This window comes from Phoxinus phoxinus (assembly GCF_949152265.1).
Source record: "Phoxinus phoxinus genome assembly, chromosome: 1".
NCBI classification, from domain to species: domain Eukaryota; kingdom Metazoa; phylum Chordata; class Actinopteri; order Cypriniformes; family Leuciscidae; genus Phoxinus; species Phoxinus phoxinus.
This window is the reverse complement of record NC_136876.1, coordinates 49,098,766-49,119,319: the sequence shown is the minus strand read 5'-3', so window position 1 is coordinate 49,119,319 and position 20,554 is coordinate 49,098,766. Positions and strand designations below refer to the sequence as shown.

The window sequence follows — 20,554 nt, the reverse complement described above, 5'->3', positions numbered from 1 at the left end:
AATAGTAATTTTTTACGTCTTTACGTTTGTCAAGAGATTTAAGTGTCGTTTTTGAAGAATGTGCAAAAGTGCTCTGGTACGTAAAAACGAGCCTATGATTGAACATGGAAATAAAGCTAAATAAAATGAGAAATAGTCCTCAGATGCCATTTCCGAAATTTGTAGCAAAACATCTAGCGTTAATTTGATCTCAAACAGTTTCATTAAAATAAGTTATTACTCCACCACCTGTGTGACGTCATTAACCAATGTGGTTGAACGACCATTTTGCGACAAAATAGTTTCAGGAAACAGTCGTGACTAGCTAGTTGATTTCTCCAACGATGTACGGGAAACACACCCCTGATCGGACTCAACGGCTGCGATTAAACTTTTCAATAACCAACTTACCACTTTGAGACTGTGGCTCCATTCCTGAGCTCTTCCAGCTGCTCCAGGAGTTTGTGCTTCTTCTTCTTCTTCAGGACGGGGTCAACCGGCGGAGGCACTGACTGAGGTTCGGTCGGACAATTCTCCGCGGCTTTAGACGACTTAATCTCCTTTCCCTTGGCTTCTGAGGAGATGCTCCAAGTTTCTCCCAGACACCAGTCCTCGTCTTGATGCGGCTCGAGATGAGACGGCACACACTCCCTCTGGACCTCAAGACCATCGTCCTCCAGCTCTCGATTCCTCTTCTTCTTCTTCCTCTTCTTCTGCCTGTGTTCAGTACTTGGCTTTGGTTCTTCTGGGGGTGAGGCTTTAGGGGCGTCCTGCTCTACTTCCGAATGTCGTCGTTTTAGTTTCTTTTTCTTTTTTAGCGTGGGACTGGCGGGCTCCTGGGGGAGTCCTGTAGATGAGGCAGACAGGATCATCTGGCTCTGGATTGGTTTGTGTGTACGGGGCGGATGGGGCTGAACGCCATTGGTCTGTGTGTAGAGAGCATGAGCGGGCGGCTTCAGAGTGGAGGAGGGCTGTTTAAGGGGACTTGAATCTTTAGGGAGGCGAGTTGAAGGTGGAGACTGCAGGTTGAGCGAATGAGTTGAAAATCTGGGAGCAAAGGATAGAAACACTTTAATTGTTAGACGTTGAGATGACAGATGTACTTTTATTTTACTATCGACTTGTTAATGTGGGTACGAATATGGGTAGAACTCCTTTTAAAGGTATACAGGTGAATAAAACGTGGCACAATGGCCTTCAACGTCACAGTATGCTAATGCCTATCTAGCGCAAGGGGATTTCATCAATATGCTGATGGAGGACTGTTGGGACACTCCAGGCACAGGATGGTTCTGTCTAGGGATGTTAACCGATGACCGTTTGACCGATGGTTGACCGTATCAACGTTAACCGATCAAAGTTGTTGGTAGTCGGTAAAAAAAGTTATAAAGTTAAAAGTTATCTCTAAATTAGTCTATTTTAGACAGTGGACTAAACGCTACTACTGTTAGCCGTCACATTCCAAGATCTTTTTGTGTAAAGTGAACAAATCCCTCTCACTCAATTTTTCATAACTCGCCCGTTTGTACTTAATAAACCAATAAAAACATTTGCCGCGAGGTCACAGCGTTTGGGTTCGCGCGCTCACAAGGTTTGCGAAAAGTAAAGGCTATAGGCTAAAACACTCGAGGTTAGAGCCAGGGCAGACGACAGGAGGAAGCGTGCAAAGAAAAGTAGTGTGTGGGACCATTTCACCAAACAGAATGACACAGATGTGAGTTGCAACTTGTGTAATACAGCGCTTAAATATGGAAATACATTACATCTACATGTCAGTGGTATCAGATAAGGTGATGATGGTCATCATCTTTCTTTATTATTGTTAGCACTACCTCAAACTAAAGCGGCGTCTCTTCTGAGCTGTAATGTTCTTAATGAGCCGCGGCAATGTTTCAAATGAGCTTCTAATGCTAGACAAACGCCTTTATTTTCAACGCGATCACCTTGTACCCAAACCATTTCGAAACTAAGGAGCCATTTGTCTGCCGATTACATACAAGCTCCTCGGCGCCACGTTTGCGGGACTCATGTTTCACGCTGTAGGGGATTTTTAAAAAAGTGACGTGAGTGGAAGGGCGCGACCAAGGTGTGTGTGTGTGTGAGCGGGAGGCAGAGAAGATGCGACAAGAGTTGCGAAATTGCAGGCGCGGCTCGAAATGGCTGTTATTTCAAATAGCGCAGCATATTTTAAACTAATCGGTTAACCGGTTTCAACCGGCTAATGAGGCTCGGTGGTCGGTCAAGAATTTTTTTCGTTTTCGCCATCCCTAGTTCTGTCGGGAGAGACAGTTGTGTAAACCTCAATGACACGTCTGTACCATTTGCTTCACAGGACATATGCTTTCAACTACAAACTGTTTATTTACTAGTGTGTTCTAATATGTAATTATGCCATGTTTGGTCTCATTCGACAGCTTATAAACTTAAAGGAGAACTCCGGTCAATTTTAACATTGAGCAAATTTTTTAGTAAATTTGGAGTGCTGTCAATACAGAGAACAACGACAAAAATCGGTGTTGCCTACACCGTGTTATCCTCTTTTTAAAATTTGCACCCTGTTGACTTGAATGGGGCAAGTTGTTTTAAACCTGCTTTTATTTCTCTTATCATCCTTGATGTGTCATACAAGTGCCCAGCCATGTTGAGTGATTCCTTCAGAGTGAACACGGTGAATCTGACTGCAGGAGATGTGAAAGATATGAATAAAAATGATGTTATATCAGCCAGCGCACAGACCTGTATTTACTTCCTGTTTTCGGTCGAAGTCCAAAGTAGTCGATTGTCGAGTTCACGCGCGTGATCATTGGTAACTAAACCTATGCGCGTGAATCATTTTTATTCATATCTTTCACATCTACTGCAGTCAGATTCACTCGTGTTCACTCTGAAGGAATCACTCAACATGGCTGGGCACTTGTAATGACACATCAAGGATGATAAGACTAAGAACTGGTTAAGTTTAAAACTTGCCCCATTAAACTCAACACCGATTTTTATCGTTGTTCTCTGTATTGACAGCACTCCAAATTTACAAAAAAATGAGCTCAATGTTAAAATTGACCGGAGTTCTCCTTTAATGGTGGTGAACTTAGAGATATTACAGTATCTTATTTTAGGTACTATAACATATTCTCCTCAATGTATGTTTAAGCAAAAGGGATAGTTCACACAAAAATTTTAACTCATTTGAAATACAAACATTTAAACAATGTTGGTAAAAAAAAAACATGACGAATTTATTCAAGCATACAGTACATTAAACACTGAAAAATAGGCTAAGTAAAAAAATACAATGAATATGCAATATAGTGTATATTTGTCAAAAGTTTATTGGTCTAGCTAAATACCAAGTTTTTGGACACTGAATGGCTCTTCCGGGGTAAATGTAATGATTTAAGTTGTATTATATATTTTAACACCTGATGTTCATTCATGTTTATTTCATGCTATAACTAGTATTAATTGTTTGAATTTCACAAAAATTGACAGAATTTCTGAGACTGTTTCTTATCAGAAGTAACAAAGCTCAAAGCTTATTGCGATTTATTGGATGGGAGGCTTGACAAAGTTTTGTTCATTCCTCAACTGAAAACAGCGTAGAATAAATGATCGATTCTTGGCATTATGAAATTATATCAATGTATTAAAATGAGAATGGTTTCAAATCAAGAAATCGACACGTTAACCTAGCCCTAATGTAACAATATCTATCTGTCTGCAGTACCAGACCTACCAAACAATTTGGGTAATGCATGTAAAGTGTTGCCTGCATGTGCCTTTTCAATAAAAATATTGATCACAGTGTTTGTGTGGTGCATTGATATTCCTCAAATACTCTGGTCAGGGGGTTTGACAAAGGGATAGATTCAGATTTTACCATCGTTTACTGAACCTCATGTCTTTCCAAACCTGTTTGACTTCTTTCTTGAGGAAGAAAATGACAGGCACTACAATGTTACTTTTTTAACCCTCTGGTGTTCCTCGCGTTGCAGTCAAAAATGACAGATTTTTTTCCAATGAAATGCATGTACTATATTTAAGTTCGATAATGTTTTTTATTTGATATTTTTTAGGGGATTTTTTACAGATTACAGATTTTTTTATTTTATTATTATTTATTTAATATGTATTTTTAGAGATTTTAGGGTACTAAATCATATCTATGGAGTAGTTACAATCCATTTATTCACTTTTTGAGCTTAGGCCTGAAAATGAAATTCCCAATTTAAATTGTCATAAATCTTGAATGTTTTTTTTGTTTTGTTTTTAAAGACACTTGGCAGATGTGCAGAAGAATAACTCCTTAAAATGATATAACTTTTTTTTAATGAAAAATGCACAAAAATACTATTCTCAATTTTTATATGAAATATACAGGTGAAACTCAAATTGTAATATTGTGCAAAAGTTAATTTATTTCAGTAATTCAACATAAAAGGTGAAACTAATATATTATATAGACTCATTACATGCAAAGTGAGATATTTCAAGCCTTTATTTGCTATAATTTTGATATTATGGCTTACAGATTATGAAAACCCCAAAGGTTATATTCAAATTTTCACCTGTATTTTGCAAAACATATTTTGCATCGATATCTTAGCCAACACTTAAACTTAAAAAAACAAAACAACAGGAACAATATCAGTAATCATGACAGAAAATATAATCATACATACAGGCTTCACCATCTTGTTCACTGAAATGAACGGATATTACATTATTATAAAAAGTGTTGTCAAACTGTCAAAAAATGTCAATCACACATTTTTCTGCGTTAATTGCGTTAAATATTTTTAATGTGTTAAACTGATTTTTTTTTAATTGCATGCGTTAACGCATTAATTTTGACAGCACTAATTATACATTATTTATCGGCACACTTTTTTTTTTATTCGTGTCCTCAATCTTTAATCAAACTAATTCTGTAACTTTTGCAAACCACATCCAACCAATTCCAATTCACCGTTCTCAAAGCCCCGCCCCCTTTAGTTACTGTTGCTATGTCCGACAAGGCACACCATGTTCTCACGCAGTGAAAAATACATCGCGGAGTAGAGAGAGGACACTGACAACGTGCCGACAGACAGGACTAACCACGTCACTTTTGATGTGAAACAAAGTCTTAACTTTCAAATTTGGTCATTTTTTAAAAGAAATTGAAACAATAAATACCGTTTTGTGGCTCTTTAATGTGTCTGACAGATCTCTGTAGAGCCTCAGTTAAAGCTGCTCGTGAACCGATCATCTCTTCCTTCTAGTTCATTTATAGCATAAAATAAACATGAATGAACATCAGGAGGAATGTTGTTTTAACCGCGGAAAGGCGTCAGTACTCTTCGCTTCTCAAGTTCAAATCCTCCAACGTTAATCTACTAACTCTCCTGACTGCTTTGTCGGACAAAAATGGCTTATGATTGGTCAGATCGCCTGTCAATCAAACTTCCTGCGAAGGGTCAATTGGACAAAATCAAGCCCCGCCCCACATTTGTTCACTTGAGAAGCCCTTTAGATGTATGCATCACAATAGGGAAGAAAAGACTATCGCAGCTTCTGTTTCATTGAACCGCTTCGGATCTAAGCTCTACATATATCAGAGAGAGAGAGGTACCTGTGGTGCGGGTGAGTGGAGGCCTGGCTGAGAAGGTCACTGGACAGATGGAGAGATGAAGGGGGCGGAGCCTCAGTGCTGCTGCTCAGGCTCTGCCGGGGACTGGCCTGCAGTTATTGACATAAATAAAAACTTTGTGGTCTAAAAAAAATATAAAATAAAAAAACATAGCCATGAAACGTGACAATGACAAAGGGACCCATATGGGGGAAGAAATCATCAAAACCAAACCAAAATAAGAAGGAAATAAAAAAACAGTAGGAAGGGGGAAGGGAAAAGAAAGTGTAGCAGAGAAGAATTAGAAATTGTTAGAAATAAAAAAAACAAAATAAATTTTTAAAAAGGACAGCAGTGCAGACTGCGAACCGACAAAACAGACATGAGCTTGAGAAGTAAACGCATTATTATAATTACAACAGATTATTGGCCGTTACGAGCAAAGTCTTTCAACATCTGTCCGTCTACGAGGAATGAAGAGGACAAACATGGGAAGGCAAACAAACAAGCGGTCTCGAGCGGCACCGGCAGATGGAACCAGGGCGGATTGAGACTGACCTTCTTGGCGGACAGGGCGAGTCGTTTGGCGGGCGGCGGGGACATGGTGCTGACGGCCTCTGACGTGACGTTGGTCAGAGCCTGGGGCTTGAGCTTCAGCAGCTTCTGCTCCTCTGAGTTCACACGCTCCGCGCTCTTAGCCGGAGACGACGGGGCGTTCACACCAGACGAGCCGCCAGCAGGCGCGCTCCTCGTGCCAATAGAGTCCTGAGAGAGAGAGGACACACACCACAGGTGAGGGGAACATCAAACTGCGCCCGTAACGTGAACATTCAATGAATATGTCGTGTTGACTAAATGAGGGGAAACATCTTCAGACTTGAAGTTGGTATGCAGCGGGAAACGTCACTTCTGTTTACTAGGGCTGCACGATATATTAAAATAAAATTGCTTGGTGCAATTGTCGAACCGCTCAGGCTGTGGTTTGATTGAACATGCGCTAGCTAGCACTGGTTTCAGAGTGAAGCGTGGCGTTTACACTCCTGATAGCATGAGCTGCTATGCATGTAAATGAACACGGTGCTGAGCTTCACTCTGAAACAGTTTTATTCGCCAGCAACCCATCAAAATAAAAGCCTGATGAGTTAGTTTGAAAATGAAGGAATTAAGACATATAGTACTTATTTATGCACATTTTTTGTAAAATATATATATTTTTAAAGTACTATATAGTATTATTAGAATATATTGATTTTAATTTAGCTTAATATTTTAATTTTTAATAATAAAATCACAATAAAACCATAATTATTATTCTATAGTCGTATTGAATTGGTAAAAAAAAAAAAGTGGAAAACATCCCATTTTTTCAACACTAGCAAAAATAATGTAGGATTTACTTTAAAAAATAAACTAAATTACAAAGAAATGGCAAATAACGCATTGAAATAAAATGTATATTTTTTGTAAAATGTTCTCCAAAACTATTTACAACTTCAATTTTTTTTTTTTTTTTTTAGCATGAATCTTTTCCTAAATCGTTCAGCCCTCAAATAAGTTTGCCATTAAAAAGTATTCTGGGTAAAAAAAATTTTTTTTCCCAACTTTATTTAAAATTATTTTTATTTTCTATGCAGATGCAACAATCACCCCACTCACTGTAGAATGATTAATTCTTTCCAAATACAGCTGCTATTCAAGTCATCTGGTGAAACTTCCTGTATGTTTTAAATGATCACAAAACAACAACAAAAATAATCACAATGTCAGTTTTCTCCAATATCGTGCAGCCCATGTCATCACACCGAAACTCTTGCAGGACAGTCAGTTCACTGGACTAACTCCACCACTAAACCAGCGCACACGGGTGGACGGGGACTTACTTTCGACTCGGAGGTGTCTGCCGAGGAGCTGTCGGACAGGGATTTGAGTGAGGTAGATGACGGCAGGCCTCGGCCCTCGCTGTGGGGTTTGGGGAGGCCGTTGGATGGGGCAGGGGTGCTGCTGCGGGACTGAGGCTGAGGTATGGGCTTCTTCACCTTCTTAAAGGACTCCTCGATCAGTGTGGGTCCACTGGACAGCTTGGGCGGGGGGGCGTGAGACGTGCCTGTACCGTTAGACATCTTCGGCGACTGGATCCCTGAAAAGTTCCTGGCTACAGGAACACCAAGACCTCCATCCACAGACTGGATTTTCCTCAGCTGAGCGGGATCGAGCTTCTGGAGGAGGAAAAACACGATGTTAGCATGTTGCTGTGCAGATAAGATGTTGTGCCAGTAACAGTGGTCCCGCCCCCCCCCCCCCCCCCCCCCCCAACCCTGGTCCTGATGGACCCCCAGTAGAGTTGTCAAAAAGTACCGACTTGGTACCAAAAGTAAAATTTAAACATGTGACGACACCAGCATTTCCCTCTAGCAGTTTGAGCGGATTCTTAAACACCTCTGATTGGCCATTGTGTTGATATAGTAATATAAACATACTAATAAATAGCATTATAAACCACATACAGGTGAAACTCAAAAAATTTGAACATTGTGCAAAATTACTGGGGGAAAAAAAGCATTAATTTCAGTAATTCAACTTAAAAGGTTAAACTAATATATTATATAGACTCATTACATGCAAAGTGAGATATTTCAAGTCTTTATTTGTCATGTTACGTTGACACCAAACGCGAACAGAGCGCCAAATTCACGTCTAGTTTGACACTTGGACATTTTGAATGCATTCGCGCGTCCAAAGCGTAAAAATCAAGCGTCCGAGACGAAATCCCCTTCTTCTGGGAGAGGCAAGTGCTAGGCGGTGTCTGTTTGCAAGACAGGCCACGAAATTTTTAAATACTCCTGTTATTGTGTCACGAGATGTAGTTTTAAGAGTTGTTCAGTCGAGAATGTCGTTGTTTAAAGCTCAAATCTGTGGTTTATTTATAAAGATAGCGCCTATTTAAAACATTTGATCTGACGTTTTCTGTTTGTGAGATCCAGGCGATCACCGGGCGCTCAGCGCTCATGTAACCCGCCTTACCTCGGCTAGTCCTCCTGACGTCTGCCGCTGGTCAACCAGAAATGTTTTAATTGGCAATCTATAGCTTCAGTTACATTATATGAAACAGTTAAAATACATTAAATGACTCGTTATAACGTCGGTCAAACGACTTCTTTAATTATGTGAGTTTTTCTTCATCTCATTCAGAAATGTAGCCTATGACTGCAGTGTTCAGTGTCACATTCATAGTTAACATACAGCTGAACAATGCCATTCCTTCTTTCACGCGGGATTTAGTCATATTACAAAATAATGTATTGAGGCCAAACATTTAAAATGACATTATAAACTGAAAAGCGGGCCTGCCCCCGTTTACACGTCACCACGTGACAGCAGCAAGCAGGCTCCTGATTGGTTAAAGCAGCGCAAATTGACGCCAAAGTAAAAAAAATTTAACTCTGGCATCAGACGCGAATTCGCTTCAAACGCGTGAATGCACAAAGCACCACTCGCGCGTATCGCGCCAGACGCTCAATTTGCCTCATTCGCGCGTCCATTTGCATCTACCGCGCCGCGCTAAACGCCTCATGCGTGCCGCAGGACCTCCAGACGTGTTTAAACGCGTCTTTACATTGAAACCACTCGCGCTAGACGCTCTATTCGTGTTTGGGATGAACGCAGCATTATAATTTTGATGATTATGGCTTAAGCTATGAAAACCTTTTCATAATATTAAAATTTTTGATTTGTTTTTTTCATAAGCTGTAAGCTTATGTTTTCAAAATTATAACAAATAAAGGCTTGACATCTCACTTTGCATGTAATGAGTCTATATAATATGTTAGTTTCACCTTTTAAGTTGAATTACTGAAATAAATGAACTTTTGCTCAATATTCAAATTGAGAGTTTCACCTGTATTTAAAAAAAATAATCTGTTTTTTTTTACCTTGGATGCATGTAAACTTATTGTAGGAGTAAAAATCAAACCTCTAGATGGTGTCGGACATGCCTACCTTCGCAACCTGTGGTGAAGACAAAGGTCCATTGAATGTGCTCTTCTTCGGCTGCTCCGGCGTCATGTTAGTTCTCCCAGAGTGCACCATGTTTTGCTTTGTATTTGAAGCCTCTGTGTTTTTCTTTTCAGGGATCCTACAACACACAAGATGTAACAGGTAATAAAGAAGCACATCTACTGGCTACTGAAACATGAACCGCAGATAAAAGAGCATGAACATTACCTCAGGTAAAAGAGGACATAGGCCTGCTGATTGAGGACAACCTTGATGTTACTGGAATGCACCATTGAGTCGTTCATCTGGTACCACTGCCCATTACTGGCCTATCAAAGGACATTTGCACCAGAATATTAAACAAACAGATACAAAATGAAGATGACATGATCAACTTTTCCCCTATGGTTATCTATAGCCGCGTTTCCACCGTGGGAACTTTCCCCAGGAACTTTGGGCTAGTACTCGGTGTGTTTACACCGCAGGATCAGGGTCTAAATTAAGTTCCGGGTAAAAATTTCCCCCTCCGAAAGTCCCTGCTGGCGAGGTAGTACTTTTTTAAAGTTCAGGAACTTTAGGGGGCGGGACTTGTGCGCTGAACATGCTGATTGGATGACTCCACGCAGCATTCTAATTTAACCGCCATTTTTAAAAATCTATTGCGGTTCGTGGCTTCATGTAGTGAGAGTTGTCTGTCTGCAAATATGGAATTAAATTTTTTTTAAACACAGCTGGACCGACGACGAGGTTCAGGCTTTATTAAGCATATTTGTGTAACAGGAAATTTTCTGCACGTTCGTCCCAGCCATCTCACGGTCAATGTCTGCATCGTCTAATTTTATAGCATTACGAGCTTTCTGAACACGCTTTAGTATCAGTGCTCGTCTCTTTTCTGCCATTTTGTTAATTACCTCGTTAGTAAACCAATACATCACAAACAACTGCAGCACAGTTTCCCCCAGTCCAGACTGGGAGGAGCGGACGCGCGCAGTTTATAATCTTACCGGTACTTTAGACCGCGGTGTAAACGCAGAAAGGTCTGGGGCAAAAAAAGTTCCTGGGACAAATTGTTCCGGGTAATTTCGGTGGAAACGCGGCTTATCAAATGCATCAACAACGCAACATATTGTCTCTCATCCAGCTCTCTGTGTCTTTCAATCAATGATTGTGTGTGTGTAACTGGGGACTTCTGAGATTCTGGTCATCCATCAAAGGTTTCATGCTCACCATATTAAAATACTGAAGTAAGTTTAGTAAAGTCAGCAGCTATAACCGTTTTTAGCAGTTATAACAGCGTTTTTTTAACAGCCACAATGAAGTCTTCTAACTTGCATTGGTACAAAAAGATAAAGACTATGAAAATAGAGCCGGGCAATTATATAATAACAGCTTAGCAATTATTATACAAAAGACTTGACCACTCAATGCTGTGATTGGCCAATCAGAATCACATTTTCCAGAGAGCAATAACCAATAATAGTGACAGACTAGCAAGTTACCACGTGTAAAAAAAGTACATTTATACACATTATTCTGTGTGTTATATTACCTTGGCATTACATTTCAGAATACTAGAGTTTCTAATACAAAGAAACGTCTAATGGCAAATGTGACATTTTCAATATTTTTTCCTGTTCTGGAAAGTCATAGAAACGCTATTATGGATTTTTCTTTTGCTATTGGAGCAAATGGGAACACACACCTTTTAAAAAAAAGTTTGTTCACCCACTAGAGGTTTACCAAACTTTGGCAACCTCGGAAATGTGAAAAGGGTAAATCTGCTGCTTCATAATCTGCTGCTGGTACATCTGCTGCTTCATAAATATGAGCTTATTTTAAAGTGCCTCTATTATGCTCTTTTGGATATTTCTTGTAGTGTGTGATCAGCTGTTTGAGAATGTAAAAGTTCAAATGCAAATGGAGTTAGTCTCCCAAAAAAAATGTGCACAATGCCAGCCTATGGTCTTTATCGATTGCCCTTGAACATCGTCTACTTTCACTATAGTTGCAGCGGAGGCTGGAAGAGTTTGGTTTGTGTTGTTGACATGTCGAGAAGATGTTGTTTTCTGAGCTGCCCAATACACTTTGCATCTCTTCCAAAGGCTGAGGACTCTCACTTAAATTGATACGGTAAAACTGACACCATCGTTACTGTTCGTATCACTGTGTATCAAATGCTGTGGAAGATCCAGAACTTAAGTTTAGATATGGTAATGGTCGTTTAATTTCCGATGCACAACAGACTGGGTCATCTGACCAATCAGAGGAGAGTAGACCAATCACAACAGACTGGACCATCTGACCAATCAGAGCAGAGTAGACCAATCACAACAGACTGAGCCATCTGACCAATCAGAGCAGAGTAGACCAATCACAACAGACTGGGTCATCTGACCAATCAGAGCATAGTAGACCAATCACAACAGACTGGACCATCTGACCAATCAGAGGAGAGTAGACCAATCACAACAGACTGGACCATCTGACCAATCAGAGCAGAGTAGACCAATCACAACAGACTGGGTCATCTGACCAATCAGAGGAGAGTAGACCAATCACAACAGACTGGACCATCTGACCAATCAGAGCAGAGTAGACCAATCACAACAGACTGGACCATCTGACCAATCAGAGCAGAGTAGACCAATCACAACAGACTGGACCATCGGACCAATCAGAGGAGAGTAGACCAATCACAACAGACTGGGCCATCTGACCAATCAGAGCAGAGTAGACCAATCACAACAGACTGGACCATCTGACCAATCAGAGCAGAGTAGACCAATCACAACAGACTGGACCATCTGACCAATCAGAGTAGAGTAGACCAATCACAACAGACTGGACCATCTGACCAATCAGAGCAGAGTAGACCTATCACAACAGACTGGACCATCTGACCAATCAGAGCAGAGTAGACCAATCACAACAGACTGGACCATCTGACCAATCAGAGCAGAGTAGACCAATCACAACAGAGACTGGACCATCTGACCAATCAGAGCAGAGTAGACCAATCACAACAGACTGGACCATCTGACCAATCAGAGCAGAGTAGACCAATCACAACAGACTGGACCATCTGACCAATCAGAGCAGAGTAGACCAATCACAACAGAGACTGGACCATCTGACCAATCAGAGCAGAGTAGGCTCTCGGAAAGGAGTTTAAAGAAACCGAAACTTTTAGCAAACCATTTTTAAGAGAGAAAAAGAGACAAGGTGTTTTTTGACCTTGGATGCATATAAACCTATTATAGGAGACCTCCAAAAGACAGGAAGCTTTAAAAACAGCATAATAAAGGGCACTTTAAAAAAAACAAAAGAAAAAGAAAATCTTTCTGAAATGATTAAATAAGCAGGTTTTCTTTAAAAGCCTTTCTACACGGCGCTCACCTTGACGTAGCAGTAGTAGTGTCCAGCATGGCAGCTGTAGCCCGAGTGCACAAGCACAGCATAGAGGCCGTACATCACAGGATCTCCAGTGCTCTGGGACATGTACGGACGAATGTTCAGGAACTCTGGGTAGCCGACATCCTACCAGAAAACCATCAATCAATGGGTTGATCAAGACTAAAGGCCCGTTTGCGTGGCAGTGGCGTGTGTAGGCTGATACCTTGGTAATTTTCCCTCCACTGAAGTTGGCGAACCGTTTAAGTGACAGCGTCAGCACATTTGATGTTCTGTGAACTGTGAACCGCTTAGACGCCGGGACTTTCTTCTTACATCTAAAGCAAGAAAAGAAACAACTAAAGAGATGCAAATGTCGTGAATGGTTGCCTACTGGGTCAAGAGCTCGATTGGCCTGCACGAATGTGTGTTGAGGATATATATAAATATGGGTGTACAACTCACTTGGCACACATGTAGGCGTTCTCGCCACTCAAAACATCAGGCTTGACAAATAGCTCCAGAGCGCGAACGATGTTGGCCGCTTGCTGAAATGGAGAGTTAATGTTATTCAGAGGGTTCGGCCTGGGACAAAAGACATTCATCATCCTGACATGAACCACAGCGCCTTGAAGTCAGAATCTCACCCGAATCTCCAGAGCGATGTCCAGGTATGGGTCATACGTGTCTGACACGCTTTTACAAACCGAGCACTTCACTGCAAAGACAAGAGAACACAACAATAAAGACACTTGATTCGGACTTCATACCTCACAGGTGCGAGCTTATATTGCACACAGTCAGACAAAAAAAGCCAGGAATTGTGGGATGTAAACTCACAATTGCGAGAAAAAAATCTGAATTTGTGAGATTAAAAAGTTGCAATTGTCTTTTTTTATTCCATGGCAGAAACAAGCTTCCATAGAAATCCTGGGGGAAAATGTTATCAGTTTCCACAAAAATACTAAGAATCAGAAATGGTTTTCGGCATTGATAAGAATCAGAAATGTTTCTTGAGAAGCAAATCATGTGACACTGAAGACTATCAGAATGGGTGACACGGCTGAAATATCTCAATTATATCCTCATGCATTCTTATTATTGTTGATTATTCCTATGATATCTATAATGTCTACTCCTTAATTTGCATCTATAACCAGCAAAATCATCACATTTTCCTTTTAAGCTCAATGGATCATGGTTAGCATGTGGCGTTTGTGCTCACCTCTTGACCTCAAATAGCCCCCAAATATCTGATGGACCAGCGTGGTGGCCTGTGTCTGTCTGTCCAGCCTGTGAACAAAAGGGCTCGTCACTCCTCCGATCCAATAAAGCAAACTCTTGTGGGTTTCACTCACAAACTCTGTGTGTTCTTACTTGGGATATCCGTTCAGACAAGCTTTCTGCATGGCATCAATGGTGTAGCGCAGGAACTCGTGAGCATCCTCTTGGCTCCCAAATCGAAAATGGCGAGCAATTTCTGAAGGATTAAACAAATATATATATATATTCAGGTTAAGTCAGTGGATAACGGGAGCAAGACAAGAAACAACACTCCCAGGAGTATCTGGGAAAACAGTTTCATGACTCAACACTTAGTCACAGGCTACAACAGCACTTCCTGTAACGTGCAAGTCATTTCTTATAAAAGCTATTTGTTTGAACCAAATTTGGCTAAGCCATTAGAGGAAGCTCTTACTTTTCAGATCTCGGATGAACGATACGGGTTTGATGGCATTGCCCGTGTTGGCAAAGGCTTGGATGATGTGGTTCTGCATTACGCAAATCATGCAAAATCCAGACTGGTGACCTGGAGGAGTCAAAAGAGGGATTTTACATCAGCAATCACAGGAAACATCCAATGGGACAAACCAGCTACCGCTACAATGTTAGCATTCTTATTTAAAACTATACTCTCAACCAGGGGAACACTTCCAAGAGGGGTGGCTTCAAAAGACAAAAAAAAGCTTTAAAATAAGCTTAAAATTATAACATAGCTAGCTAAGCTAAACATCCAGTTAAAAGCGCAGACATGGTAACTACACGGTGCCCAAACCCGAATACGAATAATGTTCGGAAAGAAAATGACACTTTCTACATATTATGGTGATTTCAATGCGTGTGCGTTCTCGCAATTATACAGTTTGCCAACTATTGTATATAATTTGTGGCCATCAGAGAGCTGCTATCAACATGCGGGGTATCGAAATAGCTTTTTAACATGAACGCGTGCTATTTACTTTCACTTTCGAATTCGCGATCACGAATTATCCGTGTATAGGGTGCGGCAGAAATGACCACACATTTTACAAGATAAGATATTTGTCAATGAAGTTCAGGATCTGTTGCGCACCAAATAGTCCTGTCAGTCATCTCGCTCAACCATCTTCACATGATACCAGTGTTCATTTTGACAGCAAATTTTTATTTAGTTTTAGTCATAGTCTTTTGACTAAAATGCCATATTTTAGTCATCTGAATTGTTTTAGTCGACGAAATACAATAAGATTTTAGTCGACTAAAATCGAATGGGTTTTGTTAATTTGTAATGCATTAATTTAGAATTTCTCAAAAATTTCCAAACCAATTATATATTCCCGTAGAAAACATGTATTAACCTGTTAATATGAATAATTTTTAAAGTTTGAACATGCAATACAGACACAGATTTAGCACTGTGACATAAAATAATATCTTGAAATTAAATAAAAACACTTCTCCTAAAGTAGAGCAGTCTTTTTTTTCTTCAATGAATGATTAGTCTTTAACTTGCATGCATCATTCTTTATTCTTTCAAGCAGAAATATTTATTTGTATAAATTAAATAATTCATCCTTATTAAAGCTATTAAAGAGCAGTGAATGCTTTTCTCTTTTTATTTTGTTGTTTGATCAATATTAAGTGTACAGACAGCATTAGGTTTATTACGCACTGTCACTTTAAGACCGAGTGTGCAGATCCAATGCACTGCTGATGCACATCCGATATTCTCACAACTGTACGTTTTGTAAAGACATAACCGACTGTGTTTACGTGAATACTCTTCAAAACGGACTTTTAGACATAATGTTGTGTGTATTTGTCCATTCAGACGCGAAAACGAGCTCAATTCAGTCCTTGCGCGCTGTTGTGCAGGGCTGCATGCTTCGGGTCGTGTGTGTGTGTGTGTTCGCACAGAAAAACATGCCGAATAAAGTTATTTCGCGTCGTCACTCTTATTCAGATCTATCCATATGTCTGCTCTTCTCTTTCTGCCAGACGTTTACATTTTTTACCCATTTATGAGACATCAAGCATGCCAACTCGTGTGCCGCCGGTAGATCAGCACGTTACAATTCAAATGTGCGCATCGACCACAAACGCAAATCAGTTCTGATTGGATCACTTCTCCAATCGTCCCTCCCAAACATTCCTGTTTAGTTTTTATTCGTTGACATTTTCGTCATAGTTGTCATTTAAAACTGTTTTTTTATTTAGTTATCGTCTCATTTTCGTCTGTGAAAAAATGTTGTTGACAAAAATAATGACGAAAACTATTCGTCAATGAAATTAACACTGCATGATACGTGAAATCTGACTACTGTAGCAATCCTAACCATGTCCCTCGAGGGGCTCCGTAGAATGCGCTATTAATTTTCAGTGCCTTTCCGAATTCAGGTTTAGGCTTCGGTCACATCCCTGGTAACTACCACCCCGTCGAGCGCTAATGTTCGCTACAACCACAATGCTGAAGGTCAAACATTGCCATACTAGCGTAGACTGTGCTGAGTGAAGTGCTTTCTCACAGGATCGGCTGTGCTCCTTCGAGAGGAGGTAGTTGGCCAGCGGGGGGGTGTAGGTGAGACACTGCACAGTGGAGTTGAGGAAGCAGGTGTTGCCAAGGTTGTGGAGTCCGGCTCCAACCCGATACACTCGCTCCCACTTCATGGACAGCTTGTTCCCCGGGAAGAGCATCTTCTGAGGAGCTGGGATCCCATCGCTCTGGCCAACGCTCAGGCTCTCCGACACTGACGGAAAAGAGGAGACCAGTTTATTAGAAGAAAAACACCTTTATTTGCATTATAAATCATATGAAGATCAAATGTAAAACTATGCACATGGTATTTGGTGATATGATGTGCAGTATTAAGGTCACATTTACCATTGTACAGTGAATTTTCACTGGCAAAATCCAGTCATTTCAACAGTAAACCATGCTATCAGGAATTTAACATGAGGGCAAAAGATTTCCCCATGCAGATTTTGCATCGGGTTTAAGTTCGTCAAACGAGTTCGCTACGTTGACTAAAAGATGTAGCTTAAGTTGAAGAAACTAAAAGATGCTTGGATTTTAAATTGAGTTCTTTGTAAGCTCTGCTTCATTGTTGACAGTAGACGATGTAAAAAAAAAAAAAAAATGAATACAACTAAATAAAAAATGTAAATAACACTCCAGGTCTCTGCACCAGTCACGTAACTGAAAACTATGAAAGCCGTGTGACCGGCTAACCAGACAACCACAAAACAAAAGGCTGCGAATGAACACGCAAACTTATAGTCATAATGTAGGCGTAAAATGGTTCCAAACAAAACGTGCTCACTTTGTTTCGCGGTTGAGCAGCGCATGAACCTGCTTAATCGATGATCGAGAAGTTGTATCGATTAAATGTATTATCGACAATTAATTGATCGTCGATTAATCGTTGACATCCCCACTTCTTAACAATAATAAAACGACCCTGAGAAATGTGCCTTAAAAAGTCTTGGGGGTCTTACTTTGCCTCTTGATCTGAGCAGGTTCAGACGGTCTCTGTGCCGCCGCCCCATCATTCTTGGGATTCAGGATCACATATTTGGTTTTGAGGTTTTCCAGCTGGTAGCTGAAGCCTTTGCTGGCCGGCTCAAACTCGATCTTCTGCAGCAGCACTTTCTTGGCGGATGAAGCCAGCAACTTGTTGAGGTCGCCTTCATCGTTGGAGTCCTTGCGGCCCGGCTTCAGGGCCTCTTTGAGCTTGTCCACTATCGGCATTGTGCGTCACTGATGAGGAAAAACAGGTTTTTAAAAATTTTGTTTAAAAACTTGCATACATGCATTACTTGGTTAAAAAAAAAATCCAGTATAACAATGATTTTCCATTCTTCAAAGCAAGTTTAAAGTTCATCCAGATCAACAAATCTGATTGGAAGTCATTCCAATAGATATCTTTATGTCAACCTTATCTGGCAAACCAAGCGAGACGCATTCGGAAAAAACATGAGCCTGTGTAAATGTGTTAAACCAATCAAGCCATCAGTAACACAACACGTCCTCTAACCACACTAACAGCTTGAGCACGCTTCGACAGCTAATAACACAAGGCTACATGAAACGCAACAACATCCAAACATTGTGTCTGAACAAAATCCCAAAGGTGAACAGTCAGGGATGTGGCAGGTGTCTAGTTACATAACCGCAACCGCGCCGCCATAGGCAAAGAGTGCACACACCCATCAGGTGCCGCTGAGCCTGAACAGAAGACGCCGCTACAGACACGGACAGGCCATCCGAACGATCAGGAACCAGACTTGCATCAACACAGAAAATCACACCAAATAAATGATACAAACATTAAACTTCGGCGATCACATTGTTTAAATCACTAAGTACAGGAATAAACGATGAACTGTGAGGCATCAATCATCGCATTATCTTTGAAAAATGACATATTTCTCAAACGGTCACTTCATATCTTCAGATTCACTGCAGTGGCCTGGACTCACTGCGGCTGTCGTCAACAAAGAGACCAGATGTGCGATCATCATCCCCAGTGCAATGACACACTCTCCCGTCTAGGGCTGGGTATCGATTCAGATGTTCCAATTCAATTCGATTTCGATTCAATTTTGATTCCAGATTCGACTCAATGAATATAGATTTAATACAAAAATCCTATATTTCTTTTTTTTTTAAACGGTGAACAAGTTTATAAGTGGTTAATTAATAAAAAGAAATCGAGCCACAAACCTGTATAGGCCTATGCGTACATTAAAACCCAACTTCAAATGCATACAATGAATAACAAGTCAGAACAGTCGCATGCCTTGATCAATCAGGATCAGGTAATTTTATGTTTCAAGATAAAACTAACATAAAACCTCACAGCGTTCTCTGTAACATGGAGACTGCAAGCCTATGAACAGTGTAGGAAAACTAATACTGGCTTTTGGGTGATAGGTAAATAAATAAGAAAAAAAAAAACTATTTTTTTTACCCTTTGAGAATCGATTTCGAATCGACCACATTTTAAAAATAGATTAATCGAAAAATAGATTTTTTTTGCCCAGCCCTACTCCCTTCTAGCTAAATGGACACAGCTCATCTACTAGTGACTACACAGTGTGTGGACCACAGCATTGGGACGACTCCTGACCATTACACCAACAGGGACTGTAATGATGACCATATTTTAAATGCACTTAATAATGTGTGTGACCCTGGATCACAAAACCAGTCTGGAGTCACACCGGTGTGTATCTGTGGCAATAGTCAACTATACACTGTATGGGTCAAAATTATCCATTTTTCTTTTATGCCAAAAATCATTAGGATATTAAAGGATTAGTTCACTTTTTTAAAACACTTTTGCTGATAATTTACTCACCCCAACGTCATCCAAGATGTCCATGTCTTTCTTTCTTCAGTCGAACAGAAATTAAGGTTTTTGATAAACATTTCTCCATATAATGGACGTCAATGGGCCCCAAACGGGTCAAGGTCCAAATGACAGTGTCAGCGCCGCTTCAAAGGGCTTTAAACGACACCAGACGATGAATACGGGTCTTATCTAGCGAAACTATCTTGGATGACATCGGGGTGAGTAAATTATCAGCAAATGTTTTTTTTTTAAAAAGTGAACTAATACTTTAAGTAAAGATCATGTTCCATGAAGATAGTGTAAATTTCCTACCGTAAATATATAAAACATGTATTTGTGTGAGTGAATCGTGAACATAAATGCACAACTTTAAAGGAGATTTTCTCAATGTTTAGATTTTTTTGCACCCTCAGATTCCAGATTTTCAAATAATTCTCGGACAAATATTGTCCTATCCTAACAAACCACACATCAATGGAAAGCTTATTTATTCAGCTTTCATGTGATGTATAAATCTCAATTTTAAAAATAATTGCAGTCCAGGGTCACATTTGGAGTTGGTCCCCCTCTCGCTTTTCTGGGATGGCTTTCCACAAGATTTTTGAGTGTTTTGTGGGAATTTTTGCACATTCATCCAGTAGAGCGTCTGTGAGGTCAGGCACTGATGATGGAAGAGAAAGCCTGGCTCACAATCTCGGTTCCAGTTCATCCCAAATGTGTCGAGGTCATGGTTCTGTGCGGGCCAGTCAAGCTCCTCCACACCAAACTCATCCAAACATGTCTTTATGGGCCGTGCTTTGAGCACTGGTCATGTTGGGACAGGATCCCTAAACTGATCCCACAAAATTGGGATTATGAAAATGTCTTGGTATGCTGAAGCATTAAGAGTCCCTTTCACTGGAACTAACGCTGCGTTGAAAGATGGAGCATACATTTAATAAAAGTAGGGGGGGAAATGCCCTTTTTAAAG

General features: G+C 40.4%; 1 protein-coding gene across 3 annotated transcripts in view; it reads right to left on the bottom strand.

Annotated features, from left to right (window-relative positions):
- usp36 (ubiquitin specific peptidase 36) overlaps positions 1–20,554 on the bottom strand; it is a 33,955-nt gene that overhangs the window by 7,369 nt on the left and 6,032 nt on the right. For all 3 annotated transcript variants that reach the window (XR_013798278.1, XM_079618360.1, XM_079618359.1), the window contains exons 2-16: positions 17,726–17,987; positions 16,756–16,977; positions 14,670–14,780; positions 14,348–14,450; positions 14,196–14,263; positions 13,618–13,688; positions 13,436–13,518; positions 13,197–13,308; positions 12,977–13,117; positions 9,809–9,909; positions 9,584–9,719; positions 7,468–7,803; positions 6,146–6,352; positions 5,591–5,697; positions 391–1,026 (exon numbers count right to left, since the gene is read on the bottom strand). Coding sequence is in view for 2 of the 3 variants with exons in the window: in XM_079618360.1 (XP_079474486.1) it covers positions 391–1,026; positions 5,591–5,697; positions 6,146–6,352; positions 7,468–7,803; positions 9,584–9,719; positions 9,809–9,909; positions 12,977–13,117; positions 13,197–13,308; positions 13,436–13,518; positions 13,618–13,688; positions 14,196–14,263; positions 14,348–14,450; positions 14,670–14,780; positions 16,756–16,977; positions 17,726–17,978 (2,687 nt within the window). In the remaining variant the exon portion in view is untranslated. The remainder of the gene's footprint in view (positions 1–390; positions 1,027–5,590; positions 5,698–6,145; positions 6,353–7,467; positions 7,804–9,583; positions 9,720–9,808; positions 9,910–12,976; positions 13,118–13,196; positions 13,309–13,435; positions 13,519–13,617; positions 13,689–14,195; positions 14,264–14,347; positions 14,451–14,669; positions 14,781–16,755; positions 16,978–17,725; positions 17,988–20,554) is intronic.